The 26,854-nt window shown below is 43.6% G+C and overlaps 1 protein-coding gene across 2 annotated transcripts in view; it reads left to right on the forward strand.

Moving 5' to 3' along the window:
• kcnt2 (potassium channel, subfamily T, member 2) overlaps window positions 1-14,264 on the forward strand; it is a 689,705-nt gene extending 675,441 nt beyond the window's left edge. For both annotated transcript variants that reach the window (XM_043699803.1, XM_043699804.1), the window contains 2 exons: window positions 4,324-4,408; window positions 9,481-14,264. In XM_043699803.1, the coding sequence (XP_043555738.1) occupies window positions 4,324-4,408; window positions 9,481-9,598 (203 nt within the window). In that variant the 3' untranslated portion in view covers window positions 9,599-14,264. The remainder of the gene's footprint in view (window positions 1-4,323; window positions 4,409-9,480) is intronic.
• Window positions 14,265-26,854: the final 12,590 nt, after the last annotated feature.

A 26,854-nucleotide genomic window follows, 5' to 3' on the forward strand; every position in this document is an offset into this window, starting at 1 on the left:
TTTGCTCTCTCTTCAGGTCCTTCCTGGCTACCCTATAACTCTCAATCGCCCCAATTGAACCTTCACGTCTCATCTTGAGATAGGCCGCCCTCTTCTATTTAACAAGGGATTCCAATTCCTTATTAAACCACGGCTCCCTCGCACGACCCTTTCCTTCCTGCCTGACAGGTACATAATTATCAAGGACACTCAATAGTTGCTCCTTGAACAAGCTCCACGTATCAATTACACCCTTGCCTTGAAGCTTACTTTTCCAGGCCACACATCCTAAGTCATGCCTCACCGCATCATAATTTCCCTGACCCCAGCTATAACTCTTGTCCTGTAGTGCACACTTATCCCTCTCCATCACTAGAGTGAAAGTCTCCGAATTGTGGTCACTGTCCCCAAAGTGCTCACCTACCTCTAATTCTAACACCTGGCCTGGTTCGTTACCCAGAACCAAATCCAGTATGGCCTCACCTCTTGTTGGCCTGTCTACATATTGTGTCAGGAAACTCTCCTGCACACATTGGACAAACACTGACCCATCTAACAAACTTGAGCCAAATCTTTCCCAATCAATATCAGGAAAGTTAAAGTCCCCCATAGCAACCACCCTATTACTTTCACTCTTCTCTTGAATCATCCTCGCAATCCTTTCTTCTACGTTTCTAGGACTGTTAGGAGGCCTGTAAAAAACTCCTAACTGGGTGAGCTCACCTTTCCTATTCCTAACCTCAGCCCAAACTACCTCAGTTGGCGAGTCTTCATCATCGTCCTTTCCACAGCTGTAATACTATCTTTGACAAGCAATGCCACACCTCCCCCTCTTTTACCCCCCCCTCTGACCCTACTAAAACATTTAAACCCTGGGACCTGCAACAGCCAATCCTGTCCCTGTTCTACCCATGTCTCCGTAATAGCCACAACATCGAAGTCTCAGGTACCAACCCACGCTGCAAGTTCTCCTACCTTATTTCGTATACTTCTTGCATTGAAGTATACACACTTCAAACCACTTTCCTGTTTACAGGCACCCTCCTTTGAAATTGATGCCATGTTCCTAACCTCCCTACACTCCAGGTCCTGCACCCTGAAGCTACAGTCTGGGTTCCCATGCCCCTGCAGAGTTAGTTTAAACCCCCCCCAAGAGCACTAGCAAACCTCCCGCCAAGGATACTGGTGCCCCTCAGGTTCAGGTGCAGTCCATCCTGTTTATAGAGGTCCCACCTTCCCCAGAAAGGACCCCAGTTATCCAAATACCGGAATCCCTCCCTCTTGCACCATCCCTGTAGCCACGCATTTAATTGTTCTCTCTCCCTATTCCTCGACTCTCTATCACGTGGCATGGGTAACAAACCAGAGACAACAACTCTGTTCGTTCTCACTCTGAGCTTCCAACCTAGCTCCCTGAAAGCCTGCCTAACATCGTCAGCGCTCCTCCTACCTATGTCGTTGGTGCCAATGTGGACCATGACTTTGGGCTGCTCCCCCTCCCCCTTAAGGACCCGGAAAACACGATCAGAGACATTACGTACCCTTGCACCTGGGAGGCAACATACCAAACGTGAGTCTCTCTCGCCCCCACAGAACCGCCTATCTGTGCCCCGAACTATCAAGTCCCCAATAACTATTGCTCTGCTCTTCTCCACCCTTCCCTTCTGAGCAACGGGACAAGCTCCGTGCCAGAGGCCTGAGCCCCATTACTTACCCCTGGTAAGTCGTCCCCCCACGGTATACTTGTTCTTGAGGGGAACGGCCGCAGGGGATCCCTGCCCTGGCTGCTTCCTCCCAGTCCCCTTCACTGTCACCCATCTGTCTGCAATCTTTGGAGTTACTACTTTCCTAAAGCTCCGATCTATGACCCCCTTTGCCTCCCGAATGATCCTAAGTTCATCCAACTCCAGCTCCAGTTCCCTAACACGGTCTTGGAGGAGTTGGAGATGGGTGCACTTCCTGCAAGTGTAATCAGCAGGGACGACCATGGCATCCCTCACCTCAAACATGTTGCAAGAGGAACATTGCACTGCCTTCACTGCCATCCCTCTGAAAGTAACATTTTTTAAAAAAACTAGGTCTAAAGAATAGAACAAGCAAAATGCAGCACTTACCTACTTACCTCAACGGGTCTTATTATTAGGTTAGAGGAGGAGGGCGGATGGGAGGCACTACCTCTGTCGTGCTTCGGGTTCCTCTCCTGCGCGCAATTATAGGAAAAAAAAACCTACCCAGGTAAGCTTACGCTACACCAGCTTCCGGCTGCCCCTCTGGTCGTCGTCACTTCCCCCTGCTGCTCCCGCTCTTTCTGTGAAGAGAAAAAAAAAACCGCTGCCCGCTACCGGTAAGTAATTTTAAAACAAACTGTCTTACCTTAGCAGTAGCCTTCTGGGTTTGTTTAAACTCAGCTGCTGCTCGCACTCAAAATGGAGGGTTTGAGCAATAGGGAGAGGCTGAATAGGCTGGGGCTGTTTCCCTGGAGCATCGGAGGCTTGAGGGGTGACCTTATAGAGGTTTACAAAATCATGAGGGGCATGGATAGGATAAAGAGACAAGGTCTTTTTCCTGGGGTGGGGCAGTCCAGGACTAGAGGACCTAGGTTTAGGGTGAGATGGGAAAGATGTAAAAGTGACCTAAGTGGCAACTTTCTCAAGCAGAGGATGGTGCGTGTATGTAATGAGCTGCTAGAGGAAGTGGTGGAGGCTGGTACAATTACAACATTTGAAAGACATCTGCATGGGTATATGAATAGGAAGGATTTACAGGGATATGGGCCAAGTGTTGGCAAATGGGACTGGATTAGGTTAGGATAACTAGTTGGCATGGACGAATTAGACCAAAGGTTTTGTTTCCTTGCTGTACAATTCTATAACTCTTTCCAATGATTTTAATGTAACCTTCACATTGACTGTATCTTCTTAATTATAGCATCTGTATATCCTGTGACACATGTTTAACTGAAAGTCACAAAAACAGTATCAACTAAGAAAACAAAGCAAAGGAAAGCACACAAACTTATTTAAAACCTTTCATGGCCTTTGCAAGTGCTAAGGTGTTTTGCAAATTACTGTGGTGTACTGCAGCAGGTTAACAATGTGCTTGTAAATGCTCAGCATTCTCATAGCAGAAGTGAAATCTTGTTGACATTAAAATATAAAATTTTTGTATGAATTTAACTTGCTTTTATCTGATGTACTTTGAAGTGGAACAACTTGTATCACTTACTTTCATCTGAACACCAAGATTAATTCTTCTGATGGAATGTGCCGGTTTGACTGAGGTAACAAAGCTTATGTTGCAGAGACAGCAGAGGAGCAGCATTGTTCACACAGTTCGTGCGTATTTTTTGCAGAGGGCCTACAGCAGGGGGCGTTTCATTCAGAAGCTTCTTTGCTCAGAGGCAGATGATAGCTTGACCTTTGCTGAGGAGGATGCTGGGAATGTATTAAGTGGGATTTAGGGAATCGCTTGCGAATGTATTAAATAACACAAAGCAATAGAAAAGGTTGAACGAAAGGTTGCAACAAATTTTGCTGTCAATAGATTGGATGTCAAAGGCAACCCAGAAGATGGTAACTTTTGTAATGAATTGCGGTGGTTATGACAACATGTTCCACTCTACATAGCCTTTTTATCAGGGTAATAGAACAAAAACCTTCAATTCTAAACTTGTTTTGGAACTTTAAAAGCTGCTGTACTAAAAATCTCAATGTTTTTGCAATGTAGTTCAGTAATGAACACCTCAGTGTCTTGATATATAATACAGAATCTGATTTCCTCTGGATTTATTTTAATTTTAAGTGTATAACATGTTCCTCATATATATATAAAAATACTTCAGCTGTTACACATCAGTTAAAAAAATGAAGTATTTTTAATCTGTTGTCCCCATTTTTCTTAATGTGTAACTGCTACAGAATAATGTTAAATTGTTTTTAAAGTTTCCTGTAGTGATGTATGTTTACTCTTAAAAGAAAATACCTTGGGAGCAACTTGCTATTGTCTTTTTTGTTACTGCGATAGGCACAGTGTTCATAAGGCCACATTTATCATACATTGTTTCTGTTTGATTCTTTTGAACCTTGTGGTGATGGCTTGGAAAGGTAAAGAATTCCTTTATAATGGCCCAGTGACGTTGAAAGACACTAATATGTGCCACGTTCAGGATGCTTGTTTGACTTAGAGGGGAATTTGGAGGTCATGATACTTGCACATATCATATCTCTTCTCCTTTTGCCTGTGTTGTTGGCAGAGGGGAACGGGTATAGTGTGCAGGTAAGGTTGCAAGGGAATTGCTTTCCTTGACCAGCACAGGTCACTCACAATGTCCTTACTTTGTTTCAGATGAAATGAATGATCACCAGAACACGCTGTCATATATTCTCATCAATCCATCACCAGATATGAGACTGGAACTGAATGATGTTGTGTAAGTTATTTATTTAGTAAGTCATTTATTTTGTTTTAGGATATTAGACAATATACCAACAGTTTCCAGCCAAGCAACTCTGAATGGAAAGTTAAAAGCAGTTTGGAGATTTTATGTTCTGGTGTCAGGCGACAAATTCTGACTTATTGTCTGGTCCAGTTCACACTCCAGACAAATCATCCAGCACACAATAGTTTGAAAGTTCATCTCTTCTGGAATCATCGAATATTTACAGCACAGAAGGGCATTATTTGGATTATTAAGCTAAGTGTTATTTTACTCGTCCCTCTCACCCTGCCCAGTCAACCCTGCCACTGCATTTTCTTTTCCTTTTAATATCAAATTCCTTTTTGAAATCTACAATTGAATCTGCCTCCACTCCATGCTCAGGCAGTGCATTCCAGATTCTAACTACTGGCTGTACCAAAAGACTTTTCCCCATGTCCACCTTAAATCTTTGCACTTTTGGTTCTTGACCCTTCCACCGATGAGAAATGTTTCTTCCCATCTATTCTGTCCAGACCCATCTTGATTTTTCTTAAAAAATTTTTATAACACCTCTGACTAGGCTAAAATTTATTACCTATCCCTGAGTGCCCAGAGTTAACCACATTACAATGGGTCTGGGGTCACATGTCGGCCAGTCTAGGTAATAATGGCAGATTTCATTCTCTGGAGGGCACTAGTGGATTTTATAGCAATCACTTGTGGGTGCATAGTCACTGTTAGGCTAGCTTCTTATTACAGGTTTAGATGTTATCACCTGCTGTGGATAGAATTCAAACCCATATCCCCAGAACACAATCTGGGATTTTGTATTGCAAGTTCAGTGATGTTGCCACTGCATTTATGAACACAAGGGTTGAAAGAGCCAACCCATCTGCTACTTCCCAAGATGCTTCTCAGAGACAAGGAGTGCCTTGCCATTATGACTTCCTTCCTTCTTGGATTGTGTGAAGAGCTTCCTTTACTCTAACATGGTAGCCACCTAATAGTGTGTACCGCTAAAATGGCAGTCAATCTGATGTGCCGATTGAAAGTGCGTATATAGGTCTTTGCAATGATCTGCTGTCCGTCCTACCTATGTGACCTCCTCCTATATCCAGGTGCAGAACTGTGGTCCAAGGCAAAGGTGGAGGGGACTTGCTCTGCAGTGGAAGATTTGGGCTGCTGACACCAGGAACTTTATAGCTAGAGGGACTAGCCGTACTTTAGAGTATCCTGCCCAGATTTAGGCTCATTCTACTCAGCTGCAACTTCTGCAGGGTTGGGGATTGTATGCCAGGAGGAGGTGGAGGGGTCTGGTACCTCAGATCACCCTGACAGAAACATTCTGAAGAGTTTCAGTAAGTATTTCCTGCTCTGTGTGGGTGCCTACTGGCACCATCTACTTTCTTGAGAGGCAGGAACACCTGGACTGAGGTTGATGTCTCTCCTCCTCCTCTCACTTGGCTCCTGATGCAGAACTAAATGTAATGGAGAGCAGCTCAGTGTGCATTTCCACTGAGGGTTCTGCTGAACCCCGTTTTCAGTGGAAGCTGCCGACCTGTCCACAGAGACAGCCAGACATCCACGTCTTAGAACCAGCACAACACTAATAATGCCAGTGGACTCCTCCAACGTTTGACCTGTTTTGCTGCCTGTCTCTGATAGACCAGCCTGCTGGTTGTGTGGCAGTGCTTTTTAAAACAAGTTATTAATGGACTGACACCCAGGGATTATCTTCAGTCCTGGTGCATGAGCAGGTCTCCAGTAGTCCTCTGAGTGCCAGCGACCTATGGCTGACCAGGTTGAGCTCCCAATCTGGGCACTGTACCAACAAGGTGTCAGTATCTGAGCTGCTGGAAGGTGGAGGAGACAGCCTTGTCAATGCATGTTCCAAAGGATCTGTCACTTCCTCCTGAGAGGTGGAGGAAGAGCCGGAGGACTGGCAGAGGTTGTGGGGGTGCCATGGTATCTGTGTAAGAGAAGAGAGGCCACTAGTTGTTTAATGGTGGTAGAAGCTGGAACATGTTAAGAGCTCATTAACAATAATGGTAGCGGGAGAGCAGCACAATGAAGCTTTCTGTGTTGTCTGGGCACCTGACGTGATCAGTCTTGATCCTTTCCAGCCATCTTGAGGATCCTCTGCCCATGAGGGGGTGAGGAGCCAAATTTCTGCTGCTCATCTTGGCCTTCTTGACCCGGTTATGAGACATTTGCTCCTGTAATGAAGAAGAATTGGTTGAGATGAAAGTGGCTGGAAGAGCAGTTTGTGGTGACACCCAAACAGGAAAGATGGTAGGTGTCCTCAGGGAATGAGTAGAAAGCACAGAGGGCAGGATGTGGTAGTAATTTAGGAAGGTGCGAGGGGTAAGAGCCATTGAATGGACATGCTGCATGCAATGGTGAAAGTGATACACCATTATCTTTGGTGATATTATGGTGTAGATGCAGAGTTAATGTAAGAGGAAGCAGAGAGAAAATGTTGGCACTAACCCTCAAGGAGTGTGGAAGGTTGTTGACTTCCTTCAACACTGCTGGGCTTTCATTCAGTCGAAGAAACGGGATTTAGTCTGGATTTGGTGGTGATCTCCAGGAAGGGGGATGGACTGGGCCTCCTCCTCACCGACTTGTCCACCAGCACCTCCACATCCTTGATGATGAAGCAGATTGCTAGCTTCTCTTGCTGAGACATATCCTCTGCCGTAATGGCCAAGCACCGCTGTGTGAAAGCCAGTTCGTGACTTGTAGCATTTGAATTGGCATGCAGCTGGGTTTAAACACAGTGCCCATAGGGTGGGTGGCAGAATTTGTCAGAAATGGCGAGCATGTCCATCTCTGTTGCCGTGTGATAGAATGGGATGGGCACTGCGGAGTTCAGATGGATAATTAATGAGGTGGGCAGCAGAAGTAAATCCAAGGTGCGCTAACAACGAGACATGTGCATGGAAGTTCCTGAAGTCGCACAATTGGAAAATGAGAAAATTCAGCCCTATGTCTCCCAAGTTACCTCCTGTTTATAACTGTGCCCTGTGCACCCAGCTCATTGGCAGTTTTTGAAAAAAAACTCACTAATGCTAAATGCTCAGAAATCCTGTTATATATGTACTCCAGTCCGAAAGCTTCTCACTCTCACTCTCAGTTACCTGTCACTTGTCCAACTTCGTATCCATACTGCCCTGTTCCACCTGTTACATGGATTTCAATTTTATTGGCAAGCCGATTATATGGCATTTTGTCAAATGCCTTTTGGAAGTCCACTAGGAGAAAGTGAGGATTGCAGATGCTGGAGTATCAGAGTCGAGAGTGTGGTGCTGGAAAAACACAGCAGGTCAGGCAGCATCTGAGGAACAGGAGAATCAACGTTTCGGGCAAAATTCCTGATGAAGGGCTTATGCCGAAACATCGATTCTCCTGTTCCTCGGATGCTGCCTGACCTGCTGTGTTTTTCCAGTACCACACTCTTGACTTTTGGAAGTCCACGTCAACCCTAACTTTTATCTCTTAAAAATGTCGATCAAGTTAAGTAAATACAATTTAATACAAATCCATGCTACTTTTCTTTCTTAATTTAGATTTGTCCATGCAATGATCATTTTGTAGATTATCATTACTGAGAGATGTTTTCCCATGGCGTTGAAACAGGCTCATGTGTAGCTACTGTGTTTATTCTGGCACCCTTTTTTGAACAAGGGTGTGACATTTGCAATTTTTTGCTGTCATTATCCCCCATATTGAAATTACAGCAATACTGACCATAATCAGTATATATACCTTACTTCTCTCAGTACACTGGATGCATCCGACTCGGTATCAAATTTAAGTACTCTAGCTTGTCTGATATCTTTTAATCAAGTCAATCCAGTATCTCAATTATTATACTTTGGCAGAATTTTTTTTGGAAAGTCAAATGAAAAGTGCTCATTTAACATATCATTTTGATTATTTATGTGCCTATACAAGACTTCTGGATTTCCTTTTATATTATCTCTTTGTCCAATGTTAGCTTCTATTTCTCTTTTGAATTTTCTATATTCAGTCTGGTTCTTGCTTGCATTATTAACCTGATAGCTATCATGTACCTCCCTTTTTCTGCTTCATCTCTCTATCGCTTTCATTATCCAGGGTCACGCTTTCTTTCTCCCTTGTCAGAATATACCTTGATTAGATTACAGATTAGATTACTTACTGTGGGAGGAAATCGGAACACCCGGAGGAAACCCACGCAGACATGGGGAGAATGTGCAAACTCCACACAGACAGTTGCCCGAGGTGGGAATTGAACCCGGGTCTCTGGCGCTGTGAGGCAGCAGTGCTAACCACTGTGCCACCTTGCCACCTCAAACTATCTGCTCAAACTATCTCTTTTTTTAAAAAGACAACCAATTGTTCCGTCACAGTATTGCCTGTCAATCCTTGACTCCAATTTACCTCAGGACATTCCCATTCTCTGACCTTATTGGAATCTGAGTTCAGTTAAAGATTTTGGTATTCACAGAACACTTTTTAATCCAATAATTAAGGCAACGAATTACAAAATTTATTTTGAAAATGGCCTTTTGAAATGCTAGAATTCGGAAATTGAATTCTTTGAGCTTTGAGAAATGATTGCAAAGTCACTTGAACAAATTTATTAATGACTTCTTTGGATTTTTTCAGAATCTAATGAAGAGCTTATCCTAAGAGTTAAACATGATATAACTTCATCAAATTCATACTTTTACATGAAAGAAAGGAATTAAAGTCAGTTTTGTCTTCTCGTTACCATGGATTATAATGTTCCATAAAACATTGTCTCACAAAGTTTGGTTAATTTTAATGCAGATCAAATGAAGTTCTCAGTATATTGTTTCATATAATTAGGCATCATGAATAAGGAGGTGTGCATTATTAATAAACACTAGAATTAGTTTGTGTATGAACAGGAAATATTAAAGCAATATTTAACTTCTACTTGATATAAACCAAGTAGTTCAAATTTGATAGCTTTCTTCCTGTTTGAATATTTTTCTCAATCATTTTATTCCTAATCTGTTTTGTTCCTTGTCCCTTTTTCAATTAATCTTCTTATTTTTATTTTCTGCCTGCAGCTACCTGATCCGGCCTGATCCTTTGGCTTATGTCCCAAACAGTAAGCCCAGTCTCAAGATCAGTGTCTGTAACAATAGTGGGGGTGGACAGGACACAAAGGATGACACACAGCTTTAAATAATCACTCGATGTTTTGCAGAAAAAATGTGTCAATGCAAGCATTCAACAAGAAGTATTACAGTTTTCAGCATCCCATTAGTAAATTGAATAAGAAACCAACAGGACTGTGTTAGAAAATTGCTGAAAACACTGTTCGCTATGACTAAATCAAATAAACAATGAATGACATAATGCTGAGCTGATCGATCTGACTCACCGCTAAAGTCAAAGAATGGTTTGAACAAGCTTGGAGCTTTTCGTCAATACCTAGCCTGTTATCATATCATCATGGGCCTGTTTCTTAAAATGTCAGTAATAACATTGAAAATGCACATAATAGAGAAGATACACAGTGAAATGAATTCCACTTACAGATGTCTGTCTATTGCAGGTTTATTAAAGACCAACAGCTAATTAGTCCTCAATTAATATACAGTGGTGATTTAACTCCATCAAAAGGGGGGAGAAAAGGGGTCAACCTGGAAGATGACATGCATGTGTTAACATGCATTAATACCAAAAGTTAATTTATAAGTAATTCCACACATAAGAGTAAATTCAAATATTGAAAGATACAGATTTCCATAGTTTGGCCTTTCTGGTTTACATTTACCAAAACAATTTTACTTAATTTGATTAATGACAAAAGTATCTTAGACCAGTGAGCATCTAGGTCAAAACTCTTGTACTGAGTATTGGGGAGGGCAGGTTGAGATTTTTATACCTGTTCTAATTTCCCATCTCCTGTTCCCAGCTCGTTCCGCAGGCTCAGGCCTTGTTTGTAACAATGCTGGGATCTGCAAAGATCACAGTTGAATGTAACCACAGTATAATGGAGTACAGAATCATTTATTAACACTGATAGAAGAGTTTTGAAGCTGTTGAAATGTTGAGTCTCTGTAATACAGCTTATCATTTTGCACCACCCCCTCCCCCCATCATTACTGATTATGACACGAAGAATACAGACATACGCACTGTCACTAATTCTGAATACATTTTCAGTACATGCAAACAAGTAGAGGGCACCCAGTGAAATATGTTGCAAATTATGCTGATTAGTGTGAGCATTGGCAGATAAATTTTAGCCTTATGTGCTTGATTGAATATTGTTAGGACAGGGCCTATTTGTGTTTTTAAAGGGTACACCCTCGGAAAAGGATGACCTTTAGTTAAGCAGTTATCAAATATAGCTAAGAATTCAATTGAACATAAAACTAGCTGCATTTCATTGAAGTTATAGGGGGTAACGTAGGCTAGCTGAAATGGAATATTAGCTGTTTGCAATTTAATCTTCTTTAATATTTGTAGCAGAAATACTCTTGATCATGTTTCCCATTGAATAAACTTAAAATATGGTAATTTTTGGAAAGGAAATGGAAAGTTATAATATATATTATGGTATAAATATTAAGAAGGAAAACAGTTTTCTACAGCTTATGTGGCTGAGTGAGCAAAAGGTAACGTACCACTATGATACTGAGTCGTGTAGATCAGAACATCCCAGGCTCAATCCCTGACAGACAAATTGTTAAAACTTACTGATAGCTTCATGCATAAACAAATGGTGCAATACTGAACCAGTCAGACCTATAGACCTATGGTAAATAGTATATTAGCTGATCAGCATACAAAGTCATTTGAATAATGCAATTCACTACGTTGGTCCAAGATTAAAGAGGACAAATCAGCTATGAACCTTCTGCTGATGAATTGATCACTAATTCTGTTGGAAAATGCCAGTAGTTAGTGTCAGGTATATACAGGATTGGATTTGGATGTGATGCCCTCAGCAGTTGACTAAACTATTCATCATTCATGTTTAAGTTTATTCATTATGGATTGCCACTTACATAAGGAAACGTAGGGCCACTGTTAACCCTCGAACATTACCTGAGCAAGAGTGAATTATTTTAGAGGGTATGAGGGAAAACCTAATGCATTTTAACTGATTGTTTGACTTCAAGAATAAGCGAATTTCTTGTTGTTGTTAAATCCATTTTAACAGATGTTGGGTAGAATGTTCACTGTCAGGTTGGACCCACTTGGAAAGTGACAGTTTAAGAACACAGTATTGTTTATTTGTTTTCCCTCATTGACTTTTGAGTGTAGCTTTCACAACATATATACCTCCTACAAATTGTATTTTTGATAAATTCCTATCAGAAATACAAGGATAGCATATTCTATGATCATCAGGAAAACTGCTTATAAAATCCTGATGTTTCCACTAATCCATAAGCTTACAATGTGATTGCGTGCATCACACTGCAAAGGAAGATTTGTCACACAGAAGTATTACAATTTGACAACATACCCCATAAGAAGAAAGCAGTTGTAGGCTTACTTATCTTTGAAAACCAAAGGAACTTTAAAATGGGAGTTCAGCAGGGATTTGAATCATGTTTTTGTTGAAGGGAATATTGAACAAGATGAGCTAAAAACAGAGGCATTCAAAGTTTCATACATCTGTCCCCTGAAGGTGGTTGGCAGTTGTAGGGCCATGAGATGCTGGAAGATAGCTTGCTTGCACTGAATGATTTACAGGCCACAAAGTATGGCGATTGGCATCTATGTTTATAACAGTATGGGTGTCCTTTTGAGTCTAAAATAACAGTGCTTATGCTCATTCTTTTGATCTGATGGCATTGAGTTCCATTTTGACACAGGCTCTTTTGTGGGCACAGAGAATGTGCACAGCGCTGTGCCAGTTGGGAGGCTTGTTGTACCAACCTGCACTTTTGACATGGATTTGAAGGCAGCACAGCCATTTTCCATCCAAATGTATCAACTGGATGCTTTCCAATCAACCTGTTCAGAGATGTTATTACTTACTTCTGGAGGTGGTGGGACTTGACCCCAGACCTCCAGGCTCAGAGGTGAAGATTCTGCCCTTGCACCACAAGAACCCCACTCCAAATGCACCAACTAAGATAATCTCTGAACCTCACAGGGTTGAATATACAGTTAGCAGTAGAAAGGGCAAATCAACAGGGCTGAAAGGATGATAACTACTTTTAGGTTTGTTGTTGCTTAATTTCTACAGGTTAATCCTGAAACAGTTTGGTGATTTTTCACAGCTAGCAGAGAGACAAAAGTACAGTGCTATTATCACGAGATCAGTAATCCAGAAACCCAGGTAATGTTCTAGGATTGGGGTTGGAATCCCATTTCAGTTCATTAAAACAATAATCTGGAATTAGCAGTGTAATGATGATCATGTAACCACTGTTGATTATTGTAAAAAACTCATTGGTTCACTAATGCATTTAGGGAAGGAAATCACTTAACTTTATTTGATCTTGCCCACATATAACTCCAGACCACAGCAATATGGTTAACTCTTCTCTGCTCTCTGAAATGACCAAACATGCCATTTAGATATATCAATGTCTAAAAAGTCTCAGAAAAGGAATGAAACCAGATGGACCACCTTAACTTGAGCTAGGTACCAGAAAAGACAATGCCAACACATTGAGGAGACATGCTATCATGTCATATGGGACTATCACCGTGCTAAGTGGAATAGATTTGAAACAGATCTAGAAAGTCAAAACTTACCCAAAAATGTGGAAAATTGTCTGTGTTCTGTACACAGAAAGCAGGACAAATTCAACACAAGCAATTACTACTTCAGTCTACTCTTGAGCATCAGTAAAGTGATGGAACATATCATGAACAGTGTTATGAAGCACCATAGCAATAACCCGCTCAGTGACACCTAGTTTGGGTTTTGCCAGTGCCACTCAGCTCCTGACCTCATTACACCCTTGGTTCAAATGTGGACAAAAGAGCAGAATTCCAGAGGAGAGGTGAGAGTGACAGCCCTTGACATCAAGGCTGCATTTGACCAAGTGCGGCATCAGGGAACCCTCGCAAATCAGTTGGAATCAGTGGAAAAACTCTCCTGTGGTTGGAGTCACACCTGGGGCAGACAGAAAGATAGTTGTGATTGTTAGGAGTCAGCCATCTCCAGCACATCTCTGCAGCAGTTCCTCATCGAACTGTCCTGGGCCTAAGCATCTTCAGCTGCTTCATCACTGACATTACATCCATCATAAGTTCAGAAGTGTGGATATTTGCCAATGGCTCCACAATGTTCAGCGCCAGTGTTCCCTCTAATTTTCAGCCTGGCTGCACCAGCCTCTGAGCTCCGTCCCTGGCAACAACTTCCAGAACCAGAAGTTAATGCCACAAGCAGCATGCCAATGCCAGTTGCCATGTGTGGAACATCACGCAGCTTAAAGGAAATGTTGTTCAGCGCCATTCACACCCTCTCAGACAGTGGGATACTCAGTCCATGTCCAAATGCAACAATGTATCAACAATATCCAGCATTAGGCTGACAAGTGGCAAGTAATATTCACAACAGCCAGGCATTGACCATATCAAACAACAGAGACTCTAGCCAACACCCAATGATGTTCAATTGCATGCCCCACTGTCAATGTCCTGGGGGTGACCAGAAACTGAATTGGACTAGTCACATAAATACTGTGACTATAAGAGCAAATCAGAAGCGAGCATTACTCACCTGCAGTAAGTAACTCTCCTCCTGACTCCCAAAGCCCATCTGCCATTTATGAGGCAAGAGCCAGGAGTATGATGTGATCCTGTCCACTTGCCTGGAGGAGTACAGTTCCAACATTACTTGAGAAGCTTGAAACCATCCAGAACAAATCAACCCCACTCGATTGGCACTACATCCACAAACATCCAAGGGTGGAATTGAACCCCTGCCCTGTGAGGCAATAGTGCTAACCATTGTGCCACATGCCACCCTATGGTAAGAGAGTATCCCTAGTAAGAGCTATCCCTTCATAATGGTGAAGGTATGCAATACACCACGATGATTATACTCTCAGAGAATTATTGTACAGGTCCTCTGGTACAGACCATGTAGTAGAACCATCCCAAGTGTCTGCTTGATCACATCTTTTGTGACAGCATGGCTTGCATGCCGCCATCCTTGTACCAAGTGGTCAATAGATACTCTTGTCACCTAGCAACCACCCTCTGATTTTATCACAGTAGCTCAAGTACAGATGGCACAGCAGATTGACACAGAATGAAGGTGTGATGAATGGAGCCAGTGAGATGCATTAAGCAGAGTCTCAAACAGCTGCACTTGGAAGTGGTTGAGCCTTCCAGGCTGGTGGTACATATTTGAATTCCCATACAGCAACCACAATGCTAATTGTATGCAGTCAGTGGCACCACGGGGCTATATCACTAATATGACAGTGTGCACAGACCCCTCTCAATTTCTTTCTGGCAAGAGAGAACGAAATGCATTCAGCTCTCTTGGAATACAGAGACTCAGAGACCTCCCTTATGTAACAGTCAATAGCAACTGGATAAGTTGTGCTGGTACCATTCACTTCAGCCGAAGCAGAGCCAGACGCCATGAAAGTCCATGTCAATGGTCACCTTCAGTTCACCTTCAGTCCTTCATGGACAGCTTGGACGGAGAATGCAGCAGTTGTCTAAATTTCAATGAGTATCAGCTTGGTGAAGCAGGGATACTGTTCACTGTTGAGGTTAAGATATAGATTAGATTCCCTTCAGTATGGTAACAGGCCCTTCGCCCCAACAAGTCCACACTGAGCCTCTGAAGAGTAACCCATTCAGACCCATTCCCCTACCCTATATTTACCCCTGATTAATGCACTTAACACTATGGGCAATTCAGCATGACCAGTTCACCTGACCTGCACAAGATCCTAAGCAGAAGTAGCCTCCAAGTGGAAATGTGTCTCCCCACTCCTCCTCTTCAGACAGCTTATGTGTCACCTCTCCAAGGTAACAAGAAGCATATAGCCTATTGCACCCGTTTCTGGGACAGAACCATCTAATCAGAACTCTTGAAAAAAGAACCAACACATTCAGCATGTGCTGCATCATTACCGATACAAATCACCAGGTTTAATTTTTTGATAGTTCAGGGAAAAGTGGGAGTTGCAATTGATGACTACCTAAGAGCCGTTTCCTGCCCAGAGTCAATTTTTAAGCTGAGAAAAGTTGTTTGAGGGCAGAGGAAAGCCAAATGACCTACCTGAGGCCTGGCAAAGGAAATGGGATAAGGGATGCTCCAATAATGACTTTCTTTCAGCATCAGCTCCCACCTTACTTTACCCCAGCCTCTCTATCACAATCCTGTGGCTCTTCCAATCCCCCTTCAAGCCTCACCTCCTCTCACTACTCTGAAGATCCCACATTTACTGAACCATCAACACTAGAACTTAGGACACACAATTTTGCCATTTTGAGATGACCTCCGTGACTGGGGCTGTTAGATGTTGACAAAGTCATTGCCACCACCATCGGAAGAGCTCTCTGCCTTGTCTTGCATGTCAGTCAGCTAATTGAGATCTGATTGGCCAGGTTGAGGCCTACACTTCAGGGAATCCAACTGCAAGAATGTAGGTGTCTCTCATTTTCTTTTGATTTTTGAAGGTTGATGGTCTTGGGGAGAGGGGGTGCAGGGAGGAAGTCATCAGAGGCAAGAGAAGAGAGGTGACTTCTGAGTCTCCAGATTGGGCCAAAAGGAGGCATCCGCTGCAAACCCAACAGAGAGGTTGCCCTGGTTACCGAGTTGAGAAGCCACCCACTTTTGTCACCTGGGAAGATAGGTAATCAAGTAGATGGTCAGCTGATTCCCTGAAATGGCCATGAATTGAGGAGTTGCAAACACTGCCCATGGACGTTCTAGCCCAGTGCTTAATTGCTGAGGCAATGGCAAGTTAAGTATCTGTCCAGCATCTACTCAACCAGTTATCTCTCCTTCTCACCACCTCCAGAGAGATGTAAACTGCACCATTCGACTCAGGAGCTTGCTTGTCATTCTCTCCGCTGGAGTTGCTGAGGCAGGAGAGCTTCCAGTCAATGTAATTGGACAGCAGCTCTCTGAGCTCCGACCCCCTCACAGTTGAGAGCCAGATGTCGCTTCCCAGCCTTGGAGTGTTAAAGGACTGCTGGGCAATCTGTAATGGGGCTGTAATGCTTCCCTGTAGAAGGTTCGGGTTGCGGGCTGGGAACCCCATTCCCCACTCCCCCATGTGGAAATCCTATCCAGGGTCATAGAATCCCTACAGTGTGGAAACAGGCACTTTGCCCCAAAAAGTCCACACCAACCCTTCGAAGAGCAACCCGCCCATTCCCGTAACCTACATTTACCTCTGACTAATGCACCTACCCTATACATCCCTGAACTCTATGGGCAATTTAGCACAGCCCATTCACCTAACCTGCACATCTTTGGATTGTGGGAGGAAACCCACACCGACACGGGGAGAATATGCAAACTCTACGTATACAGTCACCTGAAGCGGGAATTGAACCCAGGTCCCTGGCGCTGTCAGGCAACTGTGCTAATCACTGAGCTGCCATACCACCCATGGCAGCAGAAACTGAGTGAGATCTTATACGCCAGAGAGTATTACCATGGCCTCTCGCCTGACTGCAGTCCATCAGTCTCTCACAATGTGCAGATCTCAACTCTCATCTCACTTCTAAAGGAGGCGTTGTCTCATTATCTGTTCTGGTGGTGGCTGAGTGCGCGAGATTGTGATCCTTCTTTGCTATCTTCCTGTCCTTGTGCATCTTGGTCTTCCACCCCCTGCCTGGCCCCATTACAGCTGCAGAATATCTGAAAAGAAAAGGCACAAAGGCAGGTCGATGCTGTGAAGAGTTGATGCAAAAGCTAGTCTCTGCAGCATGTTATCAGGTGAGTGTGTGGAATGAGGGGCCAGTGTGATGCGAGGGGGAGGATTAGGAATGAGCCTACATTGTCATTGGTTCCCCTCTCCTGCGGTCCCGCCAAAGTTAGTGAGCACTATCTCCTCAACAAGATAAGGACATGAAGCCGTGCCTGTCCCCTGCAGCTTAATAGCTTCTGCTTGTGGGTAACAAGCCACCTTGTTGTGCAGAAGAAAGGATCAGTGAATGTGGCACATTGTTCTTGGCTACGGTGACTGTCAGTGTCCAATAGCAGACAGTGTGTCAAATACTGTGTGTGGAAAATCCTGAGGGTGAAGGTGAAGTGAAGCTTTAATGCAAGATGTGGTTGGTATTGATAGGATTTATTGGTAGGTGAGTGGAGTTGGAATGTTGGAGGTTGCGTTTCTGAGATGAAGGGTTCACTGGGTAAGATATGACATTTGAAGATGCATTAGTGATCCAATGAACTCATTTTAATGACACTGCATCCAGTTTAGAGTCATGAAGTCATAGAGATGTACAGGACGGAAACAGATCCTTTGGTCCACCCCAATCTACTCCCACCTGCCAGCATCCGGCCCATATCCCTCCAAACCCTTCCTATTCATATATCCATCCAAATGCCTCTTAAATGTTGCAATTGTACTAGCCTCCACCACTTCCTCTGGCAGCTCATTCCATACACGTACCACTCTCTGTGTGAAAAGGTTGCCCCTTAGGTCTCTTTTATATTTTCCCCTCTTACCCTAAACCTATGCCCTCTAATTCTGGACTCCCCATCACCAAGGAAAGACCTTGTCTATTTACCCTCCATGCCCCTGATGATTTTATGAGTCTCTATAAGGTCACTCCTCAGCCTCTGACGCTCCAGAGAAAACAGCTCCAGCCTATTCATCCTTTCCCTAAATTCAAATCCTCCAATACTGGCAACATCCTAGTAAATCTTTTTTGAACCCTTTCAAGTTTCACAACTTCTTCCGATAGGAAGGAGACCAGAATTGCACGCAATATTCCAAAAGTGGCCTAAGCAATGTCCTGTACAGCCACAACATGACCTCCCAACTCCTGTACTCAATACTCTGACCGATAAAGGAAAGCATACCAACGTCTTCTTCATTATCCTATCTACCTGCGACTCCACTTTCAAGGAGCTATGAACCTGCACTCCAAGATCTCTTTGTTCAGCAACACTCCCTAGGACCTTACCATTAAGTGTATAAGTCCTGCTAAGATTTGCTTCCCAAAATGCAGCACCTTGCATTTATCTGAATTAAACTCCATCTGCCACTTCTCAGCACATTGGCCCATCTGGTCCAGATCCTGTTGTAATCTGAGGTAACCCTCTTCACTGTCGTCTACACCTCCAATTTTGGTGTCATCTGCAAACTTACTAACTGTACCTCTTATACTCGCATCCAAATCATTTATATAAATGACGAAAAAGTAGTGGATGCAGTACCAATCCTTGTGTCACTCCACTGGTCACAGGCCTCCAGTCTGAAAAACAACCCTCTACCACCACCTTCTGTTTTCTACCTTTGAGCCAGTTCTGTATCCAAATGGCTAGTTCTCCCTGTATTCCATGAGATCTAACCTTGCTAATCAGTCTCCCACGGAGAACCTTGTTGAACGTCTTACTGAAGTCCATATAGGTCATATCTACTGCTGTGCCCTCATCAATCCTCTTTGTTACTTCTTCAAAAAACTCAATTAAGTTTGTGAGACATGGTTTCCCACGCACAAAGCCATGTTGACTATCCCTAATAAGTTCTTGCCTTTCCAAATACATGTACATCCTGTTCCTCAGGATTCCCTCCAACAACTTGCCCACCACTGACGTCAGGCTCACTGGACTATAGTTCCTTGGCTTGTCCTTACCACCCTTCTTAAACAGTGGCACCACGTTAGCCAACCTCCCATCTTCCGGCACCTCACCTGTGACTATCAGTGATACAAATATCTCAGTAAGAAGCCCTGCAATCACTTCTCTAGCTTCCCACAGAGTTCTCGGGTACACCTGATCAGATCCTGGGGATTTATCCACTTTTATGCGTTTCAAGACATCCAGCACTTCCACCTCTGTAACCTGGACATTTTTCAAGAAGTTGTCCTTCATGTATTTGTAAAAATCCTTTGGATTCTCCTTAACCTTGTTTTCCAAAGCTATCTCATATCCCCTTTTTGCCGTCCTGAGTTCCCTCTTAAGTATACTCCTACTGCCTTTATAACTCTTCTAAGGATTCACTTGATCTATCCTGTCTATAACTGACATATGCTTCCTTCTTTCTTGAAGTTAGCCTCTTGGCTCTGATCAGCTGGCCCCACTGGCTTACACAGTTGGCTGGGGGTGGGGGTGGGGGCGGTTTGTCCTGGCACTTGTGTGTAGGTGACATCTCTTCATCTCCTTCCAGTGCTATATTGAAAAAGCAGACAACTGGCAATCTGCTGTCTTGTGCTGTAATTCAGTGTTTCACTTACTCAAACTCTCTTCTGCAACAAGTTCTCATCCCTGCTCCAACCAGGACACCTTTAAGAAATGCAGGCTGGCTCTTTTTTCTCCTGCCCTTTCTTGGGATGTGGGCATTGCTGAAAAATTCCAGATAGGCTAGACTTGATAAGGACTGCAGATTCCCACCTCCAAAGAACATCAGTGAGGCAAATAGGTTTTTATGAAAACCTGACACTTTCAATGATCACCATTACTTTTATTGCAGATTCATTTGGCTGACTGTATGCAAGTCCCTGGCTACCATAGTGGCATTTTAATACTGGTCTGCCATAGAATAATGTTAAATAGTGCTATTTTGTGTTCCCTTGTTAGGTGTGATGCTACATAATAACACAATTCATGCTATCCATTGCAATAATTTAAATGAGTGAGCATCACAAAGTTTGCATGTTGCCTGCAATAAAAGCAATGAGTGCAGGTCAACCCAATGCCTACAGCCAATTTCTGATCTTATCAAATTTTGGGGCCTTTATCTCATTATTCTAAAGCTCAACCCAATTGAAAACATATATTGAAACCAAAACACATTCATCAGTGCATACTGGAGGTGATTTAAACCTTGTAGAAGCTTCAATGCAGTGCTAAGACTTTGTGACATACCACAAATTTAAGGCCATTCATCCTGAACGTTTCCCAAATGTGTGCCACCAAATGAATAAGAATTTAACATGTTGCATATGACTCGAGTGAAACATGAGATTGAGGGAAAGGAATTCGTGTAACGTACAAGGGCAGACAAAAGGAACTAGCTAAGCCAATTGCATCCAATCCTTTTGCAGTATCATTGGAGATTCAATAGCACTTGAATATGATTTGGGCCATTTAAAGTCTTCCCAATAAATACTAGTTGCTTGTGGAGAAGGACTATAAGGAATGCACTATGACCTTCAGATGGGAATGTAACTAGACATATGTTTGAAATAAGGTAAAAACAATGACTGCAGATGCTGGAAACCAGATTCTGGATTAGTGGTGCTGGAAGAGCACAGCAGTTCAGGCAGCATCCAAGGAGCAGCGAAATCTGCTCCTTGGATGCTGCCTGAACTGCTGTGCTCTTCCAGCACAACTAATCCAGAATATGTTTGAAATAGCACAGGATACATTCAAATTCTCATTCCTTGTGCTTTGAAATAGCTGCAGAAACTAAAGAAACATAATTAGTGCTCCCACAAGTATTGATGGGCAATTGTGACCCGAAAGCATATACGTTAAGTGGGAGCACTGTGCAATCAACACACAACAAAAAGAATTCACTAGCCTTTTGGACAAGTGGCCTTCTGAATGTCATTTTAATTTGCTTTAGTTTTGCACATCTGTTTTGATTTTCAACCCATTTCTTCAGCTTTTTAAGTCAGTTTGAAAGTCCTAAATCTACATCACAAGGTACAGATTGTGATTGACATCTATAATGTACTCAAGATGACCATTCTTGAAATAGTTTAAATAAATTTAGGCTCTGTCAAAGTATCTTTCAAGGGCCAATAATTCAAGATGTTATTTGGAATGCTGTTTTATAGTCTTATGAAGGAATTTAAAGGTTAATGCAACATTGGTGTCTAAAATAAACTGTACAGTCTCAATTATGATATAATATTTTGATACATGTCTGCAATCTGTCAATTTTTTTTGGTCTTTTTATTGTGAAACATTGATTTGTTGAGAAGATATTCAATTTGCCAAATGTAGAATTTTTAACTGTTTTGATTTGCAACGGACTGCAATTTTATACTGCACGTGTCTGTCACATATTGCACCTTTTACTGTATTTGTTTGTTATACTGGTTTATCAAAGTTTTTTTGCCATTAAAATTCAAAACTGATGACATATATGATGAGCTTAATGGTTACTTATTGAAACCTTAGAAAATGTGGATTAGGCAGGTACTGGGGTCTGAGATATACCCTAGGCTTCAGCACCACAATGGTGGGACCCTTGGCTGTCTCGAACCTGCATTTGCCCACAGATCTGAGCATAGAATTGCAAAGCATCGGTTTTGTGACAGTCACACTGGCCAAGTCAAATCTAATTGCAGTATGAATGCTGTTGAGCCCTCAGTGCAATATTAAGAGGACTGCATTATAGTAATTGCTGTTAAAACAAAGCTAGCTCTGGGGTTTCAGGTATATGTTAAAGATTACATTGATAGAAGTATTCTGTAGGCTGGACCTATGTTACCACAAAGAGGCTACTTATTAGATTGTCGCTTGACAGACCTACTGTTCACAAAATACCACAGTATTTACTTACATATTGGTCATAATTATAATTCAAAGTAATTCAACATGGTGCTATAAGTGACATCTTGAAAGAAGTGATCGGAGATTTTATAAATGCGCCTGTCTAGAATTTCAATATACAACCATGTCCAATTCACTCTCATTGTTCAGAACACCTACACATAAGCAGAATGCTCAAATCCTAAACTCTGATTAATTATTCTCTGAATGCCTCCCAAGTATCCACTTAAAATGTTCATCACACCAAGTATTGCAAAGGTCATCAGCCCCCTGCTACACCTTGAAACAGTAGGTCATTTATAGAACTAATTATGTATAGATAAATTATCATCCTGTTTTAAATAACTCCTGTTGTTTTGGTCTGATTGGGTTGTTTAATAAGTAAGTAGGCAAGAGTGCTGTGTTTAAAAGGTTTGTCGATTTGCTTCATCGGCAGTTTATAGAAATCAAGATCCAAGCACTATTTTGACTCAAACGCAACAGCCCAGTTTTAGTGCTCTGTACTTAGTGAGGTCATTGCTGGCAACAGGCTACAATTGGGTTTGGAAACTTCCCAGACCGATAAATATATTACACTCAGGTATGTCAGGCCTAAAGCACAGAAACAAGCCATTTAAGTGAACTGATATACACTAGCAATCCCACTCCACATGCTCCTCTCTTCTTCATGTAATCAATCCTATCGGCTCATCTTTCACCTTTTCCTGCATTTGGTTATTTAGTTGCCCTTTAAGTCCTCTGTGCTTACTGTCTCAACTGTTCGCTGCAGTATTGTATTTAAGATTTCAACCACTCTAAGCAAAGGCGATTTCTCCTGAATTCCCTATTGAAATTAATAGTAACAGCTTTATATTTAAGTCCACAACAAAGGTTAGGGCGTGCAACATTGTGCTCAAATAGCTGAACAGAAAGTAAATTGGCTGGAACAGGAGAGAAAATATTTCAAAAAGTAGAAAATAGAGAGTCGGCATAAACAATACTTATTCAGACTGGAGAAACATAAGAGGAAGATTTTCCACAAGGATCATTTCATTCTTAATAAGTTAAGGATTTGCATTGAGAAACAAATCATGTAATTGTTCATTTAAATCATTAAATTCAATAACAAAACATTGCAGATTGTATTCAAACTATGGTATACAATTTAGAGTTATGAAAACAAGTTATCAAAAGCACCAAACACAGGTTGGCAAAGCAATTAGAAACTTAGGAGCAGGACAGACTATTCAGCCTGCTCTGTATTTCAGGCGGAAGTGAGTGCTGCAGATGCTGGAGATTAAATTCAAGATCAGAGTGGTGCTGGAAAAGCACAGCAGGTTCAGGCAGCATCTGGGGAGCAGGAAAATTGACATTTCGGGCAAAAGCCCTTCATCAGGAATGAGGCTTGGAGTCCCGGGGGTGGAGAGATAAATGGGAGGGGGGTGAGGTTAGGGAGAAGGTAGATGAAAGTGCAACAGGTGGATGGAGGTGGGGGTAAAGTTGATAGGTCGGAGAGGAGGGTGGTGCAGATAAGTGGGAAGGAAGATGGATAAATGGGACAGGTCATGAGGATGATGCTAAGCTGGAAGATTGGAACGAGGATAAGGTGAGAGGAGGGGAAATGAGGAAACTGGTGAAGTTCACATTGATGCCATGGGGTTGAAGGGTTTAAAGACGGAAGATGAGGCATTCGTCCTCCAGGTGTCGGGTGGTAAAGGAATGGCGATGGAGGAGGCCCCCACTCCCAGCTCCAGCTCTATACCAGGTCCTAGCTCCCAGCTCTGCCAAGTTTTCACCATCCCCTCCAGTCCTCCCCATATCCTCAGGATGAACGATCAGTCCTCAGCAAAGGCCTTACCTTAATCCCCCTCCTTCCACGCATCAACAAATTCAGTGCGCATTATGACATCGAACACTTCTTCCGCCGCCTCCACCTCCGAGTTTACTTTCTCCATCAAGTAAGCTTCCCACCTCCAACACACCCCGTGCCAGTTTGTTACCTGCCCTCAACCTCTCCATTTCCAACTGTCGCTGAGACATTAACCATCTCAACCTGCCCACCCATCTCCCCCACTCCAATCTCTCACCTTCACAATGCGCAGCCCTCCACTCCCTTTGCTCCAACCCAACCTCGCCATCAAACCAGCGGGTGCACTGGTAGTTGGGGTGCACTGACCTCTACACTGCTGAAGCTAGGTGCCAACTTGAAGACACCTCCTCTACTGCCCCCTCGACCATGACCTTATGCCCCATCACCAAGCCATCATCTCCTAGACCATACACAACCTCATCACCTCAGGAGATCTCTCACCTACAGCTTCCAACTCGTAGCTTGGGAACCCCGCAACACCCGGTTCTACCTCCTACCCAAGATCCACAAGCCTGACTATCTCGAAAAACCCATCATCTCAGCCTACTCCTGCCCCACTGAATTTATCTCCACCTACCTCGATACTGTCCAATCCCCCCTGGTCCTGAAACTCCCCATATATGTTTGGGACACCACCCATGCCCTCCACCTCCTCCAAAACATCTGTTTCCCTGGCCCCCAAAGCCTCATCTTCACCATGGACAACCAGTCCCTCTACACCTCCATCTGCCATGACCAGAGCCTCAAAGCTCTCCTTTTCTTCCTCTCCCGACGTCCCACCAGTACCCTTCCACTGACACTCTTATTCGTTTGGCTGCACTGCTCCTCACCCTCAACAACTTCTCCTTCGAATCCTCCCACTTCCTCCAGATGAAAGGGGTAGCCATGGGCACACAGATGGGCCCCAGCTATGCCTGTCTCTTTGTTGGCTACGTAGAACATTCCATCTTCTGGAGTTACACTGGCACCATTCCCCACCTCTTCTTCCGCTACATTGATGACTGCATCGGTGCCACCTCGTGTTCCCGCGAGGAGGTTGAACACTTCATCAACTTCACCAACACATTCCACCCCGACCTTAAATTCCCCTGGACCATCTCTGACACTTCCCTCCCCTTCCTGGACCTCTCCATTTACATCAACAATAACCGACTCAACACTGATGTTTTCTACAAACTCACCGACTCCCACAGCTACCTGGATTACACCTCATCCCACTCTACCTCCTGCAAAAATGCTATCCCTTATTCCCAATTCCTCTGCCTCCGCCGAATCTGCTCCCAGGAGGACCAGTTCCACCACAGAACACACAAGATGGCCTCCTTCTTTTAAGACCGAAATTTCCCCTCCCACATTGTTGAAGATGCCCTCCAAAGCATCTCATCCACATCCTGCACCTCTGCCCTCAAACCTAACTCCTCCAACCGCAACAAGGACAGAACACCCCTAGTCCTCACCTTCCACCCACCAACCTCCTCATAAATCGCATCAACCGCTAACATTTCCGCCACCTCCAAACGGACCCTACCACCAGAGATATATTTCCCTCCCCACCACTTCCACACATGTCATTTATTGTATCCGTTGCTCCCAATGTAATCTCTTCTACACTGGGGAGACCAGAAGCCTTCTCACAGAGTGCTTCAGAGAACATCTCCAGAACACCCGCACCAATCAACCCCATCCCCCATGGCTGAACATTTCAACTCCCCCTCCCATTCTGCCAAGAACATGCAGGTCCTGGGCCTCCTCCATTGTCATTCTCTCACCACCCGACGCCTGGAGGAAGAATGCCTCATCTTCCACCTTGGGGCCCTTCATCCGCAATGCATCCTCATGACCTGTTCCATCTGTCAACCTTCCTTCTCACTTATCTGCGCCACCTTCCTCTCCAAACCTATCACCTTCATTCCCACCTCCATCCACCTATTGCACTCTTAGCCACCTTCCCCCCAGCCACACCCCCCCTCCCATTTATCTCTCCACCCCCTAGGCTCCCAGCTTATTCCTGACGAAGGGCTTTTGCCCAAACAACAATTTTCCTGCTCCTCGGATGCTTCCTGACCTGCTGTGCTCCATATTTCAGTATAATGCTGACCATCCTTCTTATTGCCCTGTTTACTGACTCTCTCTATACATATGGAGGTCTCCTCTTCCCATCTCTTACCATGACGACCTCACACCAAGACTCTCAATCTGGATAGGGCTTGTAGGGATTCATCGTTGAATTATCCTGTGGGGCTCTTTTTGATCTGGGCTCCTCCTTTTGTCTCACCTCTGTGTTGCTTGGTTGCACAGCCAGACAACCGTGCAGCACAAAAGAGCCTGGATTAAGTTATATTCATTAATTTTTGTTTTATGAAGAATTTCCTTGTAGGTAATGAAGCACATTCCGCAGTTACCCAGTGTTATTCCCCATCTTTTCCTCCCCTATGTCAATGACTATATTGGCGCCACCTTGAACTACCACGAGGAGGTTGAATAGTTCATCAACTTCATGAATACCTTCCTCCCTGACCTCAAGTTCTCTATCCCCTTCCTGGACCTCTCCATCTCTATTTCTGACAAGCAACTCAACACGGACATGTACTTCAAACCCACTGACTCTCACAGCTGCCTGGACTACACCTCATCCCGCTCCCTCTTCTGTAAAAATGCTATCTCTTACTCCCAATTCCACTACCTCTGCCGCATCTGCTGCCAGGAGGAGCGATTCCACTCCAGGACATCCCGGATGGCCTCCTATTTCAAGGACCACAATTTCCCCTCCCACATGGTTAGCAATGCCCTCCAATGCATCTCTGCTACTTCTTACACCTCCGCCCTTGAACTCCACCCCAGCAACCGCAACAAAGAGAGATCAAGACCTTCCCCGCCCCCCACCCACCCCGAGTCCTCACCTTCCACCCATCAACCTCTGCGTACAATGCATCATCTTCTGCCACCTACAGTCAGACAC

This window comes from Chiloscyllium plagiosum, chromosome 11 (genome assembly GCF_004010195.1).
Source record: "Chiloscyllium plagiosum isolate BGI_BamShark_2017 chromosome 11, ASM401019v2, whole genome shotgun sequence".
Lineage (NCBI taxonomy): Eukaryota > Metazoa > Chordata > Chondrichthyes > Orectolobiformes > Hemiscylliidae > Chiloscyllium > Chiloscyllium plagiosum.